General features: G+C 49.0%; 1 protein-coding gene across 1 annotated transcript; it reads right to left on the bottom strand.

Moving 5' to 3' along the window:
• Positions 1-5929: 5929 nt before the first annotated feature.
• Positions 5930-20999, bottom strand: SRP68 (signal recognition particle 68). Its single transcript, XM_053960443.1, has 16 exons — positions 20834-20999; positions 18860-18926; positions 18235-18348; positions 17135-17330; positions 16349-16431; positions 16012-16121; positions 15595-15677; positions 15206-15346; positions 11836-11934; positions 11493-11557; positions 11048-11207; positions 10229-10323; positions 9867-9996; positions 9377-9452; positions 8512-8564; positions 5930-8085 (listed from the first exon to the last, which is right to left on the bottom strand). Exons 1-16 carry the CDS (start codon positions 20979-20981, stop codon positions 7858-7860), a joined length of 1848 nt encoding a protein of 615 aa, XP_053816418.1. The 5' UTR covers positions 20982-20999; the 3' UTR covers positions 5930-7857.
• Positions 21000-22978: the final 1979 nt, after the last annotated feature.

Below are 22978 nucleotides of genomic sequence, written 5' to 3'. Positions count from 1 at the left end.
GGAGATGGGGCAGGGGTGGGCAGCCTTCTTTTCATCCCAGGTGCTCCAGCCTGGAAATGCTGCCACCGAAGCAGAGGCAAAGCCAATCCCAGAGCAGGTTGTGCCTTGCCCAGGCACATTCCCAGCTGGGCTCCAGCTCTGTATGGGGGCTGAGACACATCTCCTGGGGGAATAACCTGGGGCTGGCTGCTCCTGCAGGGCTCCAGACACAACAGGAGGTGGTATGGAAAGTCACACCACAATCACTTCATTCGTTTTCTAGAGCAGGATTTCTCCCTGTGGCCGGGAGCTGTGCCAGGATGCAGATTCCTGGTTTTCCAGGGCAGTCACAACAGCAGCAGCCTCTTGCTGCTCACACAGCTGAGTAGCTGCCTGCAGGGACAGATAGCAGGCACAGCTGCCATGGGGACCTCGGTGAGCACGGAACTTTTCCGGGCAGGAAGATTTCAGAAACCATCCTGGGCTCAACTTTCCTGAGAGGCTGGCAGAGGCTGGAGGATGGCGTGCTGTGGTTATCAGCTTGGCCTCTCCGTTGGGTTTTTACCGAGGGGATGGCAGGTGAACATGGTCCATAAATGATTTCCTGTTACCTGTGAAGACCATTTGCCTTCTTGGATGACAACAGACTTGCCTCCCCCGTGCCTCTCCCCCCCTGAACACCCTCTGCACATCATTCCTTTGGATCAGTTTTCTTTCCATTTCACCTCCTTGCTTCTGAACTTCTTCATTCTTGAACTCTTCTCCCTGGGACGTGATGCAACAAAATCAAAGCACTGCACAAACCTCCCGTGTCATCTCAGCTGCTTCTGACCAGACACTGCAGGGGAAACTCCACTTTTAAGGTCCTAAATGACTCTGTAGAGTCGTGGGTGCCACGGCAGAGCAAGGGAAGGACCTTTACAACAAATTTAACCATTGGGAAGTAGGAGGAGAAACACAGGAACAACCAGTAAGCACCGATGCAGGGGGGGGGTTGGAGTTTGGGGTTTGGTCTCCAATTGTTTGGCACCTGGAAACAGCCTAGAGCTGTTTATGAAATACCGATGGAAAAGCAGTTTGTGCATCTCCTCACCCTGCAAGGCCCCTGCTCACAATGATCCATATTTATACCAAATAAAACCAAGGGCCTGTCTCACCAGCAGCTCCCACCACCACATCCCCAGGGAGCCCTCTGCATCCATGAGGGATGCTCTGCTCTCTGGAGACGCTGCTTGTTTGGCACCAGGACCAGCAGGTACAGGCAGCCCAGGCCAAGGCTTACAAAGGATACCTGGTCTTTGCAGCTGGAGACTGAGCCTGTAACACTTGAGCTGACCTCAGCCACAGGGAAACTCTTCTGAGTGTCTCCAAAGCCATGGAGAACAGTGGAGCATGAAATCGGGGCCCTCACACAGCTCCTTTGGGGGAATCAGAGCCTGGTTGCACACACTCATCAGCCTCTGTTTGCCTTGCAGACACCAAGGATGGCACATTTCCAACCAGTTCCCATTCCAGCCCTTTTCCCCCCTTGTGGAGCAGTTTTCATACTCCACAAGCCAAAGTGAATCTCCAGAGCCTCAGAACAGCCTGGTTGAAAAAACTGCCTCACCACTGGGATAATAGGACACTTGATACTCTGGAGTCTAAAATTACTGAGTCCTCAAACCTTGTTTTGCTTTGCCTTAACATTGCCAACTGATAAGCAGAGGGGAAGTGCAAAGGCCCCAGGACTCCTCCCTCCAGGTGGAATTAAGACCCATTTAAAAGCTCCCCAGACTGGGGCAGGCTCAGCACCCTGCCAGGTCTGCAGGGGTCAGGGGGCTCTGGATGCAGAGCCAGCTCAGCTCCAAGGGACCTTTCCCCAGGAGCCAGAGGCGGCCCAGTCCAGCACAGCACAAATGGGCAGCCTTTGTCCTGCTGCTTTGGATCTCTTTAAGTACAGGGGACGTTCCCACCACGCCATCTCCTTAACAGCCCAGTCCCAGGGCTGTTGTAGACTACTCATCCTCAGACCCTTCAGACATCAAAAGGACCTGCCTGCTTCCCACCCCTTGGCCTCTCCAAGCTCATTCCAGCATCCCGCAGCTCCTTCTGAGTTCAAGCCCCAGAGCTAAGGAGCAGGACATCAGGGCAATTCCCTGCAGCAGTTAACGCCTTAGCCTAATTTTGCTCTCCCCAGAGGATTAGCAAGGCTGTAATAGCACTAAATAAATTCACTAATGGCAGATTCTTAGGAGACTTTGTCTGGAAAACTTGCTTGTAACTTACAGGATGCAGCCTGCAAAATTGACTTTATTATCCTGTGACACGGCTGAAGGGAGCTGCTCCCTGACAGAGCGATTGGATCTGAACAAGATGTGTCCTAGATCATTAACGAGGCAATGAGGTAATTAAACACCTGCCTGGAGAGGCAGCCTTCACACACATGGCACAGCTGGAGAATGAACCCATGGAATCAGGGTGGGAGATCAGATCTTTTGGAGTGTTTCTTTTAAAGCTGTTTTGCCCAAACAGGAGTGCCCTGGAGAAGGGACCATCCCCTGCAAATGCTGGGATGAACACCAGGCAACCAGCCCATGTTGGGTGATGCAAAGTGAAACACCAGGGCAGGTTTGCTCTCCACACTCAGGTGCAAGGCAAAGGCCCTGCAATGTGCAGAATACCTGCAGGATGGTGGATTGCAGGTGGTGGCCAACTGAAACACGTGCTTGGAACAGCTCACAGATGTTCCTGCTTGGGAGAACAACCTCAACACCAAGAGCTGGCTGAAGCAGCAGGCGTTCAGAGAAGAGGGGCCCAGGCTGGAGCAGCCCATCCAGCAAGGCCCTTAGGGAGGAGGGTGCTTGCACCAGCTAGGAAGGATCATCCTTTCAGACACCCTGCAAACCAAACCAAGCTCCTGGAAGGGCTCCTCCTGAACGACAGGGCTATCAGGGAAAGGAGATAAACCCTTCCAGGGTGACTAAGGCAGGGGACAGAACGGTGACAGCCCCTGCAAAACACCTCCCACCCCATCTGTGAGGGCAGAGGGTGCAGCAGCCAAGAACATTTGAGCCAAGAGGGCTCATACCCCAAACTGCAGCTTCCAGCCCAGAGCCCCAAATTTCAGTCACACATAAACCTCCTGCAAAGCTCCAGTTGTGAGCTGCTGTTGCCTGATTCAGCAGCAAGTGCTTCTGTGTCACAGGCAGGGACCAGAGCAGGATGAATGTGTCTGCCACAGCTAATTCTCCACGGCCAGACCTCACCTTCCCAACTTAATTTGATGCTCTGAGAAAATTAGACGCTCTCCTGCTTCTGTGGAAAAAGGCAAGCACCGAAGGTAATTCAGAGGCTTTGATGGTGCTCTTTAGTCATTCGGGCACCACAGCCCCAGCATGGCTCCCTGGACTGACCACGGGCAGGGACGGGAGTCACTAATCCTCATGCACAGCGTGTGAGCCTGGGGCAAAGCACCGTGTCTGTGCTGGGCACGGCCAGCAGCGTCCTGCAGCCCAGCGAGGCAGGGACAAGATCATTGCCACAGCAAGAATTTTGACTTTAGTAACGGCAGCACCTCGGGTGCTCAGCGGTGGAGGAGTTTGACGAAGATCCCAGCGTGGCAGTGCCTGGAAATGCCAAATGCACGCTCGGACCTGGGTCTGGATTTGAATGGATGGCACTGGGGAACATGAAAGCTGCGCCCAGGGCCGCCCGCGCACAACAGACATGTAAATGACACCCTTTGAAAGTGGTTTTAAACCTCCCCCTCTGAGCCACTACTGCTTTTTAGGCCAGAGGTGGGAAGGTTTTCACCACGGGACCCTCGCAGCAGCCCATGGAGGGGCAGGGGATGGACACAGCCTCCTCCTCCCAGGCGGAGTTTGCACTTGGGCTCAGCTCTAAGGCTGTAGCCGAGCACCAGCACTGAGCTGCTGGTCACAAAGTAAATCCCCGCGGCAAACAGAGAGCGAGCACACTCCGGGGGTGGATGCTCCCGAGCAAGGGCTTCCCTGCTTCGGCCCCACCCAAATCGCACCGTGATCCGCCTCCGCAGGAGCCGAGTGACAGCCGCTGTCACGGCGTGGCTTGGCAGGACCGAGCCCCGGCTGAGGCACAAAGCGGCGCAGTCAGGCCCAGGAGACCTCACCCAAAGGGAGAGGGGCAGGGAGGGGCGGCATTTCTCAGAGCTGCTCAGCCTCGGCGCGGTTTGGGTGAGCCCAGCACGAAGCTGGGCTGTCGGTGCGTCCCGCTGGGGCCCTGCGGGATCAGCTCCCGGTGAGGTCGCTCCGCACCGAGCCCTGGCAGCGCCAGGGCTGAAGGGGCAGGTCCCAGGGAGGACAGGGACTCGGCACAGACCCCGGGATCTCAGCTGGGCTGGGCGGGCAGCTGCAGTGCCAGCACTTCCTCAGCCCGGAGCAGGGAGGGAGGAGAGGGCAGAGCAGCCGGGCAGCTCCTAACGCTGCCCCAGGCTGCTCCCAGCCCTGCTCTGCCGGGATCCCACCCGGGTCACAAAGGGGTTTCCCTTGGCAGGAAAACCGACCTCCAGCTGCTCGTTTGAAAACAGCAATCCCACCCTGAAGAAAGAGGAGCAGCCACAGAGAGTATCACATCAAATCACTCCTTAAGTGAGCAAACACCTCAGTCACACCCCGGCTGCAGCCCGCAGGGTACCTGCGCTGACAGGGCAGTTCACAAGAGCTGTGAGGGAGCACAGAAACCCCTCAGCAGATACATCCCAAGGATGAATTCATCCCAAGGATGAATTCTAGTCCCACTGCACTTGGACAGCAACTTCCCACTCCTCAAAACCTGCCAGCCAAACTTACAACCTGCAGCTCCAGAGACACAGCCACAAAGGCCACAGAGAACTCCTGACAGAGCCCACCCGGGATGTCCCACAGCTTGGATTAGGCAACAATTTTCTAGCAATACAATCCCTTGTTTAAAATACCCCAACCCTTTTTTCAAAGGAGGTAGACACTCTTTTTAGGAGCTCCCAGGCCAGACTGTTAGAATCCCATGTGCCACCTTTCAGTTCTTTCACTGCCCAGTTTGCCTCGTGCTCCTCACTTCTGTCCCCCATCAGTCCCTCGAAACCCATGCAATGTCCCCAGACCCCTCAGAGTGCACCACCAGAAATAAACATTGCTCAGACACAGGTCTATCACTGGTGGTGGAGTGAGGGCCATGATGAACATCTCATTCCTATTTTAATAGATGCAATGGTACCAAGCACGGCTAGCTCAGCCTGTAATTAAAATTCCAGTGCTAATGCCAAAGATACTCCATAGGAAAAGTTGATTGAAAGCAATCCTCTTGACCATTCTGCTGGAGTTTCCTGTTTTGAGGGCAATCACGGGGCCTTCTTGCCAACTAATTCATGGAAAGAGCACAAGCACTTTAAAGGAACAGCGATGAAAGAGCAGGGCAATGAGGAAGTTTCCAAGCCCCACAAGGTGCTCTGAACCTTGCCCTGGCTGTTCCAGGCCCAACACCTGGGCAGGCCCAGGGGAATTGGTTTGTTCTGCACATCAGACACTTCACCTGCCTGCCCTGGGCCCCTGCAGCTCCGTGAGCCTCACCTGTGCCAGCCCAGGCTCCACTGCAGGGCTAAAAGCCTCGGTTTTGTCTGGTCTGCATTGTACAGGTGACTTCAATAACAATTTTCCCCCTTATTTACATTTTTAGGTTTCTTTTCCTGAGCCTCATCAGCACCTTCCATGATTTAAGCCACACCACAGCTCACAAACCCCACTCCATTCATGCTCCACTAACATTACACCAAAACAAGCCAAGTCACCTCGGAGTGGTGTTATCTGAGCCTTGGGGCAGCAGATCCTCCTCCAGGGCTAAGTGGCCGTTCCCCAGGGGCTCAGTAGCCCCAAGTGATGGTGTGACCTCCATCTTCTGAGTGCTCTGGAGGCAAAGAGTGCTCAGTGTTCCTAATACAAACTACACATCTCAGAGGTCAGGAATAAAAGTTTATTGTTTTCAAATTTCTTATCTGTGTTCAACTCATCAGTTCCCTGTCAAAAGACATTTGGCAGAAAGAGGCCAATTGCTCTTAGATTTTTGTAACTGTATGTAACTAGAAACTGGCCACAGTAGGAGTTTCCCTGGAATCAATCCAGGCAGAGCACAGATCCGTGGAAGGAAAGCAGAGTTTAGTGCAAACCAAAGGAGAACAGTTCTGTGATTTGATCCAAAAGCTGAGAAGAGCAGCTCAGCTGGACACAGTGGCCAGGTGAGCTGGTCATTGTGGGCCTTTCCTTGCCTAAAAGGAAATGGGCTTTAAGGGGAAGAGAAAACTGCCAGTCAAGTTATCTAGAAATTGCAATCTGATGAATAAAGTCTTCCACATTTCTTTCACCTGTACACTTCCCTTTCTTCTGTAAAATGCCCCTGAAATCCAGAGGCAAAGGGAATTGGCTACAACAGCAGAAATTCCCATTTTGTTTCCGTGTTGCAAAAATTAAAAACAAACAAGAAGTTCCTCCTCCCACCTCTTTCTGAGCACACAGTCCTTCTGTACTTTGAGAACTCACAAATCAGATCAACTTGGAACAAAGTGAACATTCATATTAAAATAATGGGAATTGTTAATTCCTCCCATTCATCTGACATGCACCTTGCAAGGAAAATGCCCATTACAACAAAAACCCAATAATTCAAAATGGTCCTTCTGTTTCCAACCTTAACTCCAATGCCTACAAAAGGAGAAAAAACACGAAGTCCAAACAGCCAGAACAAACTGTTGTTTGACCTGCCAGGACAGGCTGAGTGAAAACCCACACAGTGCTGGTGGAATCTTCCAAATGCTTTATTTAGGAACAGTTCTGCCCATGTGCTGTGGGGTTTTTTCTTATTGAAGTGATCACAATTATGAAATTATCTGCACTTTCAAAGTGTCCATCCCCATGGCACCTGGGTGCTTTATAAAAAACGCTGTCTGGCACGACAGAGATGAATTATCACTCACAAACCTACTGGTCTCCTGTTCCTTATCCCTCATTTCAGGTGTAGCTACTGACCAGGGACAAGAAACAAAGCAACAGATGAACTCCAGAAAAAGATCATCCTTGTTTTCAAGCAAGGTTTAGATCAGAGACAAAACAAACACCAAGAGACCCAACTTCCCAAGAAGAGCAAGTAGCTATTGCTAAAGCCACTCATGAAGCTATTTTCCCAGGAAAATACTTTCAGGAATAGGTTCTATACTGTATTTAGGTATTTAACGAAGTGTGTATGAATAAAGAAGGGTGCTATTGGCCCAGAGTACAAATTCACCACGACAGCAGGAGTAACCATCAACATTTGACATTTGCCATCCTTATTGATAAGGAAAGAGGCTCTATTTCATCATTTCAGAATGCTACATTCTTAAAAAATAGAGACTTCTGGGGTGAAAGGGAAGGAGAAGTTGCCCCCTTGGCTACTGTTCCACAGCCATTGTGTGGAAGCCTCACCTTGCTGGTTTAGTTCTGCATCTACTTCTGCTTCTATTTCCCAATTACACCCCAATTTCTAGATCAACCCCAAATTATAGTGTCAAATAATGGAGCAGAGGCAGGAATCAAGTTGTATCTATGCCCTGGTCCATGGTAAGTAGATGTGTACCAACCCTGGACAGGCCACTGATCACGAAACTTCTCCAAGCAGAAAGGAATTTCTCTGTGCTCCAGATTATTTTCAGCTATTTATAGTGTGTGTTTGTTTCTGAGTAATTGTTTGTCTTTAATACACTGGGAGAGAATGTGTGTGCACAGACATGAACACAGGGGAGAAGATGGTAAAACTTCCCTCTGTTGGTTTCAGGTGCAGGTATTTGTGTCCTAGAACCTCTTGGAGCTTCTCCTTCAATACAGAATAAAACCTCTGTTCCTCTGGGGGTCCTGGTTAACTTTTGAATCCAAAAATGCCCTTTATATATCCTGTGAGGCCACTCTTGGCCTTCTGCTCCACCTTGTCCTCCAGAGGTGGGAAAGCAACATGGTTAAGGGCCAGGTCAAAGAACAAGGGTTTGCATGGAATGGGCTGGAATCCTGGTGGGAAGTGCACGAGGCTGACTTGCTTGCTGACCAGGGAAGGATCCAGGCAGAAAGTCTCAAACCGTTCTGAGAGTGGCTGCAAGAGACCAAGGCAGGGACACAAATTAAATTCCAGTCACGTCAAAAGGGTCAAACATCAAACAGGACTGAGCAGCAACTGAGACAAGAGAAGTTCAAGCTCCCTTGTGAGGCCTCTGGGGACTCTGAAAATGATTTAACCTCCTGCCAAAGCACAGTTGCAGGATCTCTGGAAAACCCTCCCAGGTGCAGAGAGAAAGCTAAATAAAGCAAGCTGCCACACTGGAAGCTGCAAGCTGCCTCTCAGCTCCTACCCCACTGTGTCCTTCAGCACCAAGCCTAATAAAATCTCCTAAATACACCAGTCATGACCAAATCTTGATCAATGTGATATTTCTTGTGTTGTAGACACACTCAGGTAACAGGAAAAAGGTGATGGTCATTAAGAGCACAGCTGGAATTTGCCTGAGCTCTTGGCTCTTACCTTGCCATCCTTGACCTGAGATGGAGACTCAGTCTCATGAGGATCATTTGCATCTGCAAAATTGAACAAAAGGGGTAAGAATAACAGGCTTGACCTTGGTGTAGAGTGAGATTGTCCCAGGAAGCAGCTGTGCTCCAAGCTTAGCCATGATCCTTGCTGTCTGGGATACACAGGACAATATTTTCAGCAGAATCAACTGGATTTCTAGAGTAAGCACCACACACACTTCTCTACAGCCAACACAGCCCTGCAGTGGTGAAGCTTCTCCTTCACATTGTCATGAGAAGGTTTGGAAAGCAGCACAGACTTTGAGTGAAGCACACAGCAGAAGATGATGAGAACACCCTGGGAGGGGTCTGTTAAAGCAACAAAAAGGCAATAAAGGAGGCAACACACTCCTTGTCCTGGATTTCCAGCAGCAGGCACAGCAAAAACAGCAGCCCAAGAAATCACAAAGTTCATCCATCCCCCAAAGTTCTGTTGGGGGATGACACTGACAGAACATCACTGTTCTCCCTCTCCTCAGTAGTTCACCCAGCCAGGCAAAATTGGGATGAGTAAGGCCAAAGTATACTCAGCAAAAAAATGAAACACTCAACTGCTCTGTGCAGGTTCCCAAAACGGGTGCACATCCCCAGGAAGGGTCTTAGCATCTCTGGGCAGGGAGCAAGATGCCAATGTCCAGTCGCTGCCTGCCTACCTCCACTACACACAGCTAGAAGCAGCTAGAAGTGGGGGAAAAATACTTTTCCAAAGCCTGAGTGAATGGTGATGGAAAAACCTTTGGAACTTCAGAAATGAAATAGCTGCAGGGGCTTAGTCAAGATACATTAGAGCAGAGTTCTAGAATAGCTGTGTTACTCACCTAAAATAGCTGCTGCTTGCAAGGAATACTTCTCTGCATTAACTTGAGTGATGAGATCCTGAACATCAGGCAGCTCCTAGAGCATTAAAGAAAATTATTTGAGAGCCTGAAATGTAACAGTCTAAGAGTCAGAGCAAAAGCAAAACCAGAGTTAAGAACTAAGAAATTAACTCCTAGTGTTGATAAGCTTTTCCAGAAGGGGAAAAGCTACAGCATTGTGCTTCAGGCACTACAGAAGCTGTGTAAGAGAAAATACACAGGTGAGAAAAAGTGGTAAATTGTTCTGGAGTTGGTGCAAGTATGTCCCTCCTCCAAGTGAGTGTCCAGCTGAAGTGTTCCCATGTCACTAGAAAGTCACTGCTATAATGAACATTACCCTTTTCCCTACTTAAAGATCAGTCTTGAATTATAATGGCCTGGTACTTAATTAACAATAAATAGTGGGACAGAGCTGCTTCATAAAACTTCAGCTTCAGGACTGGGCTCCTACCTTCAAGCTGTTCCTGTGAGCTCCAGCTCCTGACTGAACCTCGCGGGCGTATTTCAGCACCCTCTCGTACAGCACAAGGGCTTCACTCCATTTCTTTACCAGGACATAGGACTGGGCAATGAAGAAACACCTGCAACAGTCAAGAGAGCATTCCTGACATGTTTGTTATCCACACCTTTTGCCAACTGAAATGAGTGACAACAGGAGATATCCTTAAGTAGCAGTGGGCAGTCTCCCTTTAGGAACCAGTCTCAAAGGACAGAGGAAACTGCATCAAAGGCCTGAACAGCACACAGAGCTGTGGAATTAAATTTCTGAAGGTGTCACATGTGCTAAAGGAAACCTGGCTGTTTCTCAGTCACCTGTAAGCTTTGTACACGAGTGTCTTCAATCCAATCTCCTTTTGGAAGTTCTTGTCCTCTTCTAGGCCGGGAAGTTGTGTCAGTTCCACAAGATTCTGTGCAAAAGAGAGTCAGAATAACAAATGCAGGCATTGCCTTCCTCTGGAATCTGCTGGTCTAAGAGGAAGCTGACCCTTTTGACAAGTCAACAGAACACTCCCAGGGAAATAGTTTCCAGTTTTCTAATCATCAGTTTTCTAACCTTGTGAAGGACTCTCATTGAAACTTGTGCAAGTTGCCCTCAGGACAGACTTCCTGACACAAACAGGAATTAGGACAAAGACTCCTTAGATTTCACATGAACTAATTCTTTCATAAGGCATTTCCCTCTCCCATTCACAACTGCTTCAGCCACAGGCTTCCTCAGTTAACTGCAAAATTATGGGAGAAACGGAGAATCTGCTTATGAAGAACAAGTATTTTTAGCTGCTACTTTCCCTGGCCAGCAGAAACTAAGGCAGCTCTAAGGGTGCTGCACAAGAGTCAGAAAGACTTTTAAAACTGTATTAGAGTGCACAATAAAGGACACCCATTCAAGCAGTAGGTTCTGCTCATAACTGAAAAAGGTTTTCTGTGCTTCATGCAGATGTTGAACATCTTTGAGGTACTTGAAGGCACTCAGCTACTCTTCAGACTTCATGGTAGTTCACATACAGTGCTGTATTTCTGCAATAACCTTTTGTAACACTCAGGTTTCCTACTCATCCACATGCTGTTTATCCTAATCACACAAAGTTCTCTGGTTAGGCTGGAGAGCTGGCTGTGTTTTCTCAGCACTACCTGCAGGATGATGTCGTAGAGGCGGATGAGGTCCTGCGGCCGCGGCGAGCGCTTGCCATCCTCTTCAGAGCGCTGCTGCTGCAGCAGGGCCTTCTGCAGGGACTTGGCCATGCTCTCGTTGCGCTTGATGGCCGTGGACAGCTTGATGTAGGTCAAATAACTGCCAAAAATAAAAAGAGAAATCCCATCAGCACTGTCAGAGCTAGTCAGACATTACTCTGTGTTCTGAACTGGTGGCAGAAAAGCAATCTGGAAGGTCAATGTGAGAGTCTGGAGTAAAATGTTTACAAAGCTGCCTGAATCAGATCCTTATCTCTACAGTCATCCTTTGGGATCCCAGAGGCCCAGAACAAAAACCCCATAAAACAAAACCAAACAAAATAAAATCTTGACATAAGAACATGGCTTCTTCACACTAGCATTGGCAGCAATGTTTGCCTATTACCTGTGTAAGTACTGGATGTTGGACACCTTCCCAGAATCATTTTCCAGAGAATGTTCTCGCTGCTTCTGTGGGCAATGAAGACAAAACACTGCATGATTTACTTAAAACTGGTGGCCCAGGGATGAAAAACACAGAACTCAAGGTTTGGGTAAGCCATGGAAGTAACAGACTTTTAGGCAAAAGAGGGAGGTCTTCTCCACTGCTATTCCCCCACTCCAGTTCTGGAGAGAGTAAATTCAAATTTTGCAGCTCTTTATTAAAGAAATCCCAGCAAGCTGAACATTGAACCAGCCTCAAGGAAACACAGTGTCACTGGAAATAGAAAATGGTGTTTGCTGCTTACCTGGTCTGGTTTCAATTCTTCCCGAACAGCCTGAATGGCATCTCTGCACTCACTGAGTAAAGACTCAAACAAACGTTCTTTTGTCTCCTCATTTTCTGCCTAAGAGCAAAGGAAATTCAAGACAGATCAGAAATCAGAAATTTTTGTATGATGCATGAATTAACTGAGGAGATTAAATGAAGCTTCTCCCAAATTATGTCTTTAAGGTCCATGGGCAGTTAGAACTCCAATCTGTGCCTGTCTGCAACATATTCTTGGGGGAAACCTGCCAGAAATCTTGGGGAATGGGGTTGGTGCTGAGAACTGAACAGCAGTGAAGGCCTAGCAGACACAGTTCATGGTCTCATTCCTGCACCAGTCACCTTCCTTCCCAGCAACTCCATTCCATTCCTGGATGGCACCTGCACTGCTCCCTGAGCTGAGGCTGGACTGCACTGTGGCAAAGGCCCAGCAACAGGAGAGCTGAGCAGTCCTGAATTGGCAAACTACCAATGCAGACAGCTCTTGTTATGCTGATTTAATTTTCCCATGTGGTAAGAACATGCAGATGATTATCTCTTCTCCACTCCCACTCTAGCAATGCTCACAGTGGCAATAACTTGCTTGTTTGAAGCATCTTTCACAGTAACCCTGTATTTCAGCAGCAGGAGTGACCGAGTGCTTTTCTGCTGTCACCATAGGTTTTGTTAAAAAAAAAGCGAAGCAGCTTTTGGCCTTCTGCCCCAAAACCAGAACTTGAAAACAACTTTTAACAAACAAGTTGAAGCCTGATCTCTGCCTAATTTATTGGCATATCGTGTACCCAATTAAACAACCTCCCAAACCAAAACTCAGCCTTTATTCAGATGCTGAGAAGGTGGAGATTGTAAGACTTTCAATGATTCAGTAAGAAAAAACTACTCAGAAGCAAACCTCAGCCTCAGTGATTGAAGGAAAATTCAAGAGCACCAGCACCACGTTCTGCCACTCCCATCTCATGTAACAGTGTAAGATGAGCTTTGCTGCAATAAATTTGCAATTGGCAAAATGAATAAAAAATTGTCTAAAACTATGCTCACTTGTTCATCTACTGCACAGCTCTACAGTCTCTGCCTCTCCACTTCCCACATTCACAAACCCAATCAGGAATGTTATTTTTACTCCCTCACAAAGCCTCAGGTATCCTGTGATGGAGGCGGTTTTTTGGGTTTGGGATTTTTTTTTGCTTTTAATTTAAGATTTGCTGTAAGAATTTTTAAGGTGGGACTGGCTCCTGAAAATAACCAAAGACAAGTCTGACTGCATTCTCAACCTCACCCAGAGCAGCAGAGCAATTTCACTGTAAGCACAAAAATGAAAACAGACACAGCCAGATCATCATTCAGGCACAAACAAGGCAAGGGCTGGGCCCTGCAACGAAACAAAGGCTTTCCTTTCCAAGCAAAAACTCCTTAAGCTGATTCTATGCATAAATACACATGTTCTGATTTGGGAGGTATCAGATTGTAGGACTGAGACACAAGTGCTACAGCTGGTGATTCAACTGTCCTGACAGAACTGCACAGGTTCATCTTAGAGGGTTCATGGAAACCAACCCCACTGAACCCAATTCCAAAAATGTGGAATGCTCAGTTGTCAGACTTTCTTTGGTCTAAACCACTGTCTAACATCTCTGACAGTTATTACCACCCATTTTTGCTGCAACCTAGAGATGAGCACAGAATCCTTGAGGCAATACCAGCTAGGAGCACACCTGTGTCACGCTGCCCTGCAGCCTTGTCACTTCTACCTGGTGAAAGCCAATGGGCCCTCAAAGTCACATCTTCAAACCTGCAAAAGGACTGACACAAGTGATTTTAAACCTGGATTCCTATTTTAGTTTGGCTTATTTGTTCTGTTCCTCCCCTTACCAATAAGGCACCAAAGGCAACAGTATAATTGCATTGGGAGACTAAATTTTTACACGAAACAGACTGGTTTTACTTCTAATTAAGCCCTGCAGGGCACTGCTGTTATGTCAGGGTTTCAGCTCAGTGAAGATGAGCAGAAAGGTGCCAAAGATCCCAGGAAGCACAATTCATTCACCTGAAGTTGGACTGCCCATCACAGCTGACACAACTGCAGAACTGCTGCCAAAAAGCCAAGTTTTAGCCCCCTGGGAATGTAAACAGTGCTGCTGCAATGCTCAGCTCTCACCAGTCCACTCAACTCCTCTGCTTAGTCTGAGCTTCCCAGGAACGCAAAGCAAGATGAGAACAAATTCAGGCTGTTCTGCCACTACTTTAGAGAGCAACTAAACTGAAGAAGTCCAACTGTCAGCTGCCAGGATGGAAGTTAAATGAAGGAACTCTGAGCTGTACTTCCACCTGCTGGCCACACTTATGTGCTTCCTGAAACCAAATCCATTCAGCAACATCCAATTCCTAACATTATGGGTAACACTCAGGTTTCCCACCCAGCCACATCCTGTTTATCCTAATCACACTCCTCTCACCACTATCCCCTGCTCTGGTCTTAACCCTCTGTAGGGCTTTTGTTTTATTTAATTTTATTTATCATTCTTATTCTCCTAGTGATAAAAGGTTTTTAAGGCTGCAAAAATCCCATTTTTAGTGGCAAGAGTTGTTACTGAAAATCCTTTCACTGCCTTTTCAAACTCTGAGTGTGTATGCAGCCACTGAAAAGCAGGATACCTCATCTGGTCACCACTTCCAAGGAAAAAAACTACATGTGGAAAACTTGACTACAATACTAAATACATGAATTGTATGTACCACTGCAAGTTCCAGTGAACTGGACTTCAATGATCCTTGTGAGTCCTTTCCAACTCAGGATATTCCATGATTCTATGAAGTGTTTCAGAACCATTACATGTGAAATTGATTTACATCCTGACATTTATTAATCCACTTCCTGCTTTTGAAGATATCCGTAAGTCAATAAGAGAATGGAACAGCACCTGCTACACCTGGCAAATGGTATTTTCATTTTGGCTACTCTGAAGTTGGAACATTTGAGCAAGATGCTTAAAGAAATTAGAAGAGCAATTCAAAACCAGTTACTCTTAAAAATGTAGCCTTCATTTCCAAGTGATGTACTAATAATAATGGTTATCACCCTGCTGCTGGAAGGCAGCACAGAATGTTCCAAGGAGCAGGAATACTCAGAACAGATCTCCCAGACTACTCCACTCAGCAGACTTTGAGAGCTATCCCCAGCCAACACTTCAGCTTTGGGTTATAATCAGTATTCCTCCACTTTTACCTTCAGCCTTCCAGCCCCAAGTTTGAAAAAATGAGATTACTCAAAAGCTTTTAGTTCAGGTACCAGGTATTGCACAGAAGGAAAGAGGATGGTTAGAAGGGCAGGATGGAGAGGGCTGCTGGGTTACCTGAGCAATTGCTGCCTCATTGTCAGCCAGCCCCAGCAGGAAGATCCTCACTTTGTCAATCTTCACTGGGACGGTTCTCCCTCTCCACTCCACCTCACTCATCGTGGCCGCCTGCTTTGCCCGAGTCTGGGTGATCAGTGCCTGCACAGAACACACCAAACTTAGGAGCTTGAATTTACAGGGATGCAAAACTGAACCTCCTGAATTCATGTTAAGACTTGACTACTTTGAAATCAAAGGGCTTTTTGGGAAAGTGTTGCTTCCCACAGAGCCTACGTTTGCTTGCTCACTTCTGTTCCATTTTGGCTCTTGAATGGTTTGCTGCAGCAATATTCATGCTCAGCACAGTAATAATGAATATTTCAAGCTGAGGCATGCAAATAAATTACCTCCAGTTTTTCTGCAAGAAGACCTTCAGTGCCACCAGACCTCAGTCTCATCTGCATCAACTCATTCATGGCAGACTGGTCACCTGAGAGAATCAACAAATTGAGATCATGTTTCCATTTGACTTAAAAATCACTTTCATATACCAAAACTAATCATTAGATTTTATACTGGCAGTTTAGGGACAAGCTTACAATTTTATTCTGACCTCACAGGCAAGCTACCACAAACAGTTATTCTGTCTTTCTACACATAACCACAGGCGCTGTTGCAAAATGATGCCCTTTCTGCATTGTTAAACTGTCCCAAAACACAAGCAGAATTTGCCCAAAATATTATGGCCTCAATGTCACTTAGACCAGGGTTTAACTAAATCAGTATTGCTTTCCTGGAAACAGAAGAAGCCCCCCTTCCCTTACCAATGTTGTAGGCACAGTAGCGGATGTTGGGCGAGATCTCCTCCACACGCTGGTTATACAGCACAGCTTGTTCTTCTGTGAAAGCATTGGCTAGCTTTTCATAGATGGTCCTACAGCAAAGGACAAATATTAACACTGCAGTGTGTGTCACTTGTGAGGTGCTATCCTACGGGAACACTTTGTGTCTGTGCTCTGGAGGATGCTATTTCTTCAGCAGCACCTCCCAGTTAAGCACAATTAACAACGCACAAGGTTAGTTATGTTAGTTTAGTTATGTACATAACTAAAGTGATCCAACACTATTTCCTGAAGGAAGCTGGTGAAGTGAGGGACTCACTTGCATTTGTTGAAAGCCTCCATTGCTGCCTTCCACTCCTGGTGCTCGAAGCGAAGCATCCCGGTGAGATAAGCCATGTACGCCTGCACACAGAGCGAGGGCAAGGTCACTTCCCCACCATCAACAGCCTAAAGGTGCCACCTTTAGCAGAAAGGCTGCTGTGACTCCTGCAGTGGGTGACTAAGCTTTGCCCTTTTCACTGGGGCTTCCCACAGAAGACAACTGATTTGGATGACAGGCTACAGCTACCTACCTCTTCTCCTTTAACTGACTCTGCTGCATTTCTAAGGAACCACAGAATCATAAAATGGAATCACAGAATGGAGTGGAAAGGAGCTTAAAGATTGCCTAGTTCCAACCCCTCTGCCATGACAGGGACACCTTCCACTAGACAAGATCACCCAGAAATTAAAGCTGTTTCTTGCTTGTTATGCAATGACCCACTAATGTCACACAGCTTTTTTTTCCCCAGCAATATGCTATACAATGGCAGTTTAATTAACTGAGTACAGCACTGCTGTTCAAAGATGTCACAAGAGTTGTTTCCTGTTTTCCAGGAACTGAACCCCCAAATCTTGCATTCTAGGTGGTTACTTCAGCGCATTTAACAAAAAGGTAACTCAGTAGATAAGCAGTTTCTTAGGCTGTGTTGCACCATCTTAGCTGCTCTCAATTCTTTGTACTTTTATTATCTATTGAGAGATAGTAATTATTTCTTCACCCCAAATTCCAAAGGTTTCTTGTTCAGCCCTTGCTGCATAACAAGATGAAAGTATCAGTGGTTACCTGAGCTTCCAGCTTTGTCTTGGCATCCACCCTGTTGCTCTCACAGAGCCTCTCCAGCTCCTCGGCGTGTTTCACAGCCTTGCGCAGCCGCGAGAGCAGATGGAAGCGCTTGCGAGGCTCTGTGTTGGCCTCCTGCTTCAGCTGCATGGCATAGCTCCAGGCCCTCTCTGCATCCATCAGGATCAGCAGCAAATACCTGCCATGGGACAATAATGACACTCAGACAAGACTTGCATCCACCACCAGCTCTTTGCCATTTGGTCTGCCAAGCTCAGCAGCAGAAGTGCAGCATGGTTAGTAAGAGGCAGATACTTTTACTTCTTAAAGTACTAAGCACACAAAGTCTAGTTATTCTTGACTAGTTTCTCCTGTATTTCTCACTCAGAAGTGCAACTGGTAATTGCACTGAGGAACAAAATTAGCTACCATTCTGTAGTACCACAAACACTACAAACACAAGGGATTTATCATTTCAGGCCACTCTTAAAACTAGTTCAATATGTTCTTAACAACACAGGTGAATGTAGTTTTCATGTAGAAAAACTACATCATGTGTAGTTTTCCCACAAGAAAAGACGAGACAGGAAACATTTCAAATATTCCTAAAAGATGGGAAGTGAACCCAATCCTGGCTACTCTCCGCATATTCTGTCAGGCGAGCATTCTGTCAAATTTAGAAGATTTAAGTAAAACTTGCAGTGCAGTATTTCTGTTCAAACAGAAAGGACTGTATCTCCAACCACAACCTTGCTGGCTACACCATTTACATTACCATCATTCCCATGGCTACCTCACAACAGACCTGAATAAGCATTTCCTCTTCAATATCACAGGAATTTACTAATTATGAAAAGAATCCATTTTAGCAACTATGAGGGAAGAGAAGGAACAGGCTGTTGCTGCTCCTTCTTGTCCCACTGTTTGAAGCTGGATCTGAGCAGTGTCTCAAATCCTGCACTACAGCCTGAACTTTTATTAATATCAACAACACACATCTCTGAAAAGAAATGTTTTGGATGATATTGCACCTGCAACAGAAATTACTGAAAGGAAACTGTTCAGTAACATACTGAATTCTCAGATCCATCCAGTCCCTGTACCTGTTGTCTGAGAGAATCTCTTCAGTTACTTTCTTCCCAGTGAACTTGTGTCTGTTGCCCATCTTGAAGTTGAGAGTTTTGCGGAGCCGCCTCAGCCTGCGGGAGCAATAACCCCTAAAAAAAGACAACCACAGTCAGTTTGGCCAAAGGACAACTCTGCTTCTGTTTATTGCTCTAGCCAAATAGGAAAAAAATATTAAGGCTGTACCAGGCAATGTTTTAGCAATTAAAAATCCGTATGTGACATATGGTAGCTCAAAAACTACCTGTAAAGCAGCAATTAATAGAAAACAAGGTAAGAAGACACATAGTTATTCATTATCTTGAAAACTGAGAGTGATGTGCTCACTAACTGCTTTATGTGTGTTTATTGAACTCTGAGCTCTGGAGGAGTACAGTGTCTATCAGGGAGGTGTGAACACAAGCTCCTATGGGCAATGGAGATGCAAGAGCCACCCTGCACAGCCACAGCCCAGTACAGCCAAGGGAGATCAGCACACAGGGCCCCACATGGAACAGCCTGTCAGGGGTTTTCACCTGGCAGATAGGTTTTGTTGCCTGCTGCAGGGGGGTTACATTTTAAATGAAGTGAAGCCAAGCCCCAGGAGCAGCCCCCAACACTCACCTGTATCTCTGGAAGTCCCCATGTCTCAAACCATGCTGCTGCTGTGACTCCTTCACGATCTGCAGGACTGCGGCTCGCGTTAAGGCACACTCACAGTGCAGCTGGCACCAGCTCCTCCTTCCACCCCAAAACAACAGCAGGGAACCCCACAGATCCCATGAGACAAACACACTTTGAACAGTGGGGCACCCCAAAACCTCCTAAAAGCAGAGAGCTGATGGTTCTAAAGCACCTCATGAGTGCACGGCTCTCTCCAGAGCTCCTGCCTGTCAGGAGAGGCCGAGACAAACCTCAAGCAGCTCCTCCAGACATCCACGGGAGTGCTGCTGTCACCAGAGCTCCTTTTGGGACAAGGACCCATCCAGGATAACACACCTGACTGCCCCAGCCTGGCTACAGGACCTCCCCAGCCACGCTTGTGACACAGATTTGTAGGAAAAACTGAGGTAGAGAAGCTTTCCTGCCCTGCAATGTCCCCTCACTCAGGAAAAGGATAAAAATACCCTGAACAGAACCACTGCTGCCTCCCCAGCACAGCTTCCACAAACAAAGTGCCTTCTGAGCACAGAACCTCATAAAAAGAGCTTTTGGGAATAACTCCAGGGCTGTTTTCCTCCATTTTCCAGCACGTCTCTAGTCTTGCTGCAATAAATATCTGTGATGCAAAGCACTGCCCTGTGACCTGGGGCACCATCACTCCAGCATTTCCATCCAGTCTCCACATCCTTCAGTGTATCTGCAGAGTTCCTGCACTTCCTTTATTCCCTCAGTTGCTCCTACCAAACAAAACCATGCCACATTCTAGTAAATCTGATGTTTCTCATTCAGTTTACAAGGCAGGTTATTTTGTGAAATAAAATCTTCACCACACACAAGAAATCTTTGTGCTATATATATTCATATCCTAAAATTTCCCTTTTAAGCTTTATCAAGAAGCTATTAAAGAAAACCCACAACAGAAAACCAGACTGTACAACAACCCCAGCAAAAGAAAAACTACAACTACACCTAAAGAAACCACCAAACGTTTAAAGTTTAAAATGCCAGATGTCTGTCAAAATGTTTTCTTGGGACAACACCTAAAAGAAAGTCTCTGAAGTAATAAAACCCTACACCAACAGTTATTACACTGAATTATTCTATATTTGCAGAACAACCCAGTCAAACTGCAGTTTCTCAACACAGCCCCCCTCATCCCTGCTCTCTACCCAAGATTTTTTTCAGACTCTCTTTTATACTGCACAGTTACTTGCTGAATTCATATCCCCTTGAGTTATTTTTTCATTGACTTAGACATTCCCAGGGCAATCGCTATGTCTGCACCTTCCTCCACAGTTACTGACTACACAACACCTGCCATATGCCACGTGGAAATCTGCAACCTGATTTCCCCCTGGTCTCCCTCTGACCCAGAAGATAAAACTCAGCTCTATCACAGCTGTGCAGCTGAACTGGTTTCACATCCAAGTTTCACCTACAAAACCTCCATGAGCTTTCCACGCCGAGATTTCAGAAGCACTGAATCTGCAGGAGCCAGTCTGCCACCTCAGCGCACCTGATAAGGTTTTTGTATCTATTGCTGCTCCCTTCCAGCTGCAGTATCACCACGAGCTGCTCATGGGTGCCCTGCTCGTGCCCTGAAGCACAGGGCTCAGCACACAGCTCCGCTGTGGAGACTGACGCCAGCTGTCACGCGGTTCGGAAGGAGACGTAGCCCGGGTAGAGCGCAGTTCCATAAATCGGGAAAGCCAGCCGGCCCGTTTTATCCAAACCAAACCCTCACACTGCCCAGGCAAGCACCGCCCGCACCTCCGGGGTGCCCCTGCACGGGGCCCGAGGCCGCACCGGGGGGAGTCCCCGCCGCCCGCCCTCCCTGCCCGCCCGGGCCCTGCGAGCCCCGCGCTGCCGCCACGTCCCCCCGCCGCCCACGGGGCAGGGCCTGCCACGTCCCCCCGCCGCCGCTGCGCAGGATGCTCTCCAGGCCCAGGCTATCGCCGAGGCCGCCGGGCTGAGGCCCCGCCGGCCGCTCGTTCTCCTTGTTGTCCTTGCCGTCCTTGTGCTCCTTGTTCTCCTCCGCCCCGGCCCCGCGGCCGCCGCCGCCTCCCTGACGCTCCGCCGCCATCTTGCACCGGGGCCGCGGCCGCGGTGCATCACGGGCCGGGGAGCGGCGCGAGCGGCCGCGCGGGGGCCGCCGGGAACGGGAACAAGGATCGGGATCCAGGACAGGGATGGGGAACCTGGGACAGGGATCGGGATCCAGGACAGGGATGGGGAACCTGGGACAGGGATCGGGGATCCGGGATCCAGGACAGGGATCGGGAACGGGGATCCGGGATCGGGATCCAGGACAGGGATGGGGAACCCGGGACAGGGATCGGGAACAGGGATCGGGGATCCGGGATCCAGGACAGGGATCGGGAACGGGGATCCGGGATCGGGATCCAGGACAGGGATGGGGAACCCGGGACAGGGATCGGGAACAGGGATCAGGGATCCGGGATCCAGGACAGGGATCGGGAACGGGGATCCGGGATCGGGATCCAGGACAGGGATGGGGAACCCGGGACAGGGATCGGGAACAGGGATCGGGGATCCGGGATCCAGGACAGGGATCGGGAACGGGGATCCGGGATCGGGATCCAGGACAGGGATGGGGAACCCGGGACAGGGATCGGGAACAGGGATCGGGGATCCGGGATCGGGATCCAGGACAGGGATCGGGAATCGGGAACAGGGATCGGGATCCAGGACAGGGATGGGGAACCCGGGACAGGGATCGGGGACAGGGATCGGGGATCCGGGATCGGGATCCAGGACAGGGATCGGGAATCGGGAACAGGGATCGGGATCCAGGACAGGGATGGGGAACCCGGGACAGGGATCGGGAACAGGGATCGGGGATCCGGGATCGGGATCCAGGACAGGGATGGGGAACCCGGGACAGGGATCGGGAACAGGGATCGGGGATCTGGGATCGGGATCCAGGACAGGGATGGGGAACCCGGGACAGGGATCGGGAACAGGGATCGGGGATCCGGGATCGGGATCCAGGACAGGGATCGGGAAACCGGGACAGAGATCGGGAATCGGGAACAGGGATCCGGGATCGGAATCCAGGACAGGGATCGGGAACCCGGGACAGGGATCGGGAATCGGGAACAGGGATCGGGATCAGGGACAGGGATCAGAATCAGGAGCAGGGATTGGGATCGGGGATCTGGGAAGGGGATCGGGACTGGGGGGATCCGGGACAGGGATTGGGAACCAGGATCGGGATCCGGGACAGCGATTGGGACTAGGGGATCCAGGACAGGGGATCGGGACTGGGGGGTCCCGGCGGCCTCCTGCCCGTGTCCCGCTCATCCACCCCGGACTGAGCCCCCAGCTCCGTCCCAGCGCTCTGCCCCAGGGCCGCCCCCCAATGCTGAGCCCAAAATCAGCCCCACCCGCCCCAGAACTGACCCAAAATCAGCCCCCAGGTCAGCCCTCCACCGTGACCCCCCCCCAGGATGACCCCACACCTGGCGATGCCGCTGCTGCTGCGGCAGTCCCGGGGGAGCCTCTCCCTCCATCCCTTTGCCTCTTCCCGGGACACTGCGAGCTTGCTGCTCTGGGCAGCCCTTGGGGAGAGGGGCTTTAAATTCCCCCGGGCTAAGCACTGAAAACAAAACTCTTCGGGCTGTGCACCCGGGAAAGAAGAGACTGCCGTTTTCTCGCCTCATCCCGGAGCTATTTCGTGGTGTAAGCACTTTCGACCAGGTCCTTTTCACGTGGGGTTGAATTCCTCATTCGGGACAAACACCAAATTTATTTGAGCACCTAATGGTAATATTTACATAAACCCTTATAAGGGTTTATGGATATAAACTGCTCCAGGAGCTGCTCATGCCCCCAGACCCAACTTTGCCAGCCTTGGGCTCTGCCTGCCTGGCTGCACTTTGCTGTCTCACTACCAGAAGCAATTCGGCTCCTCTCCCCTTCCAAGGGCTCAGCTGTGACCTGATATTCCTGATTTCAAACTTCTTTCTTTTCACAGACAGCAAATCTCAAAAAAAAAAAAGAAATAAAAATCAACCATGTCCTCAAGTGGCAGCATTCTGTGCACATCTTTTAAACTGC

This window comes from Vidua chalybeata, chromosome 19 (genome assembly GCF_026979565.1).
Source record: "Vidua chalybeata isolate OUT-0048 chromosome 19, bVidCha1 merged haplotype, whole genome shotgun sequence".
Lineage (NCBI taxonomy): Eukaryota > Metazoa > Chordata > Aves > Passeriformes > Viduidae > Vidua > Vidua chalybeata.
The sequence above is the reverse complement of the archived record's forward strand: the minus strand, read 5'-3'. Positions and strand labels throughout refer to the sequence as shown.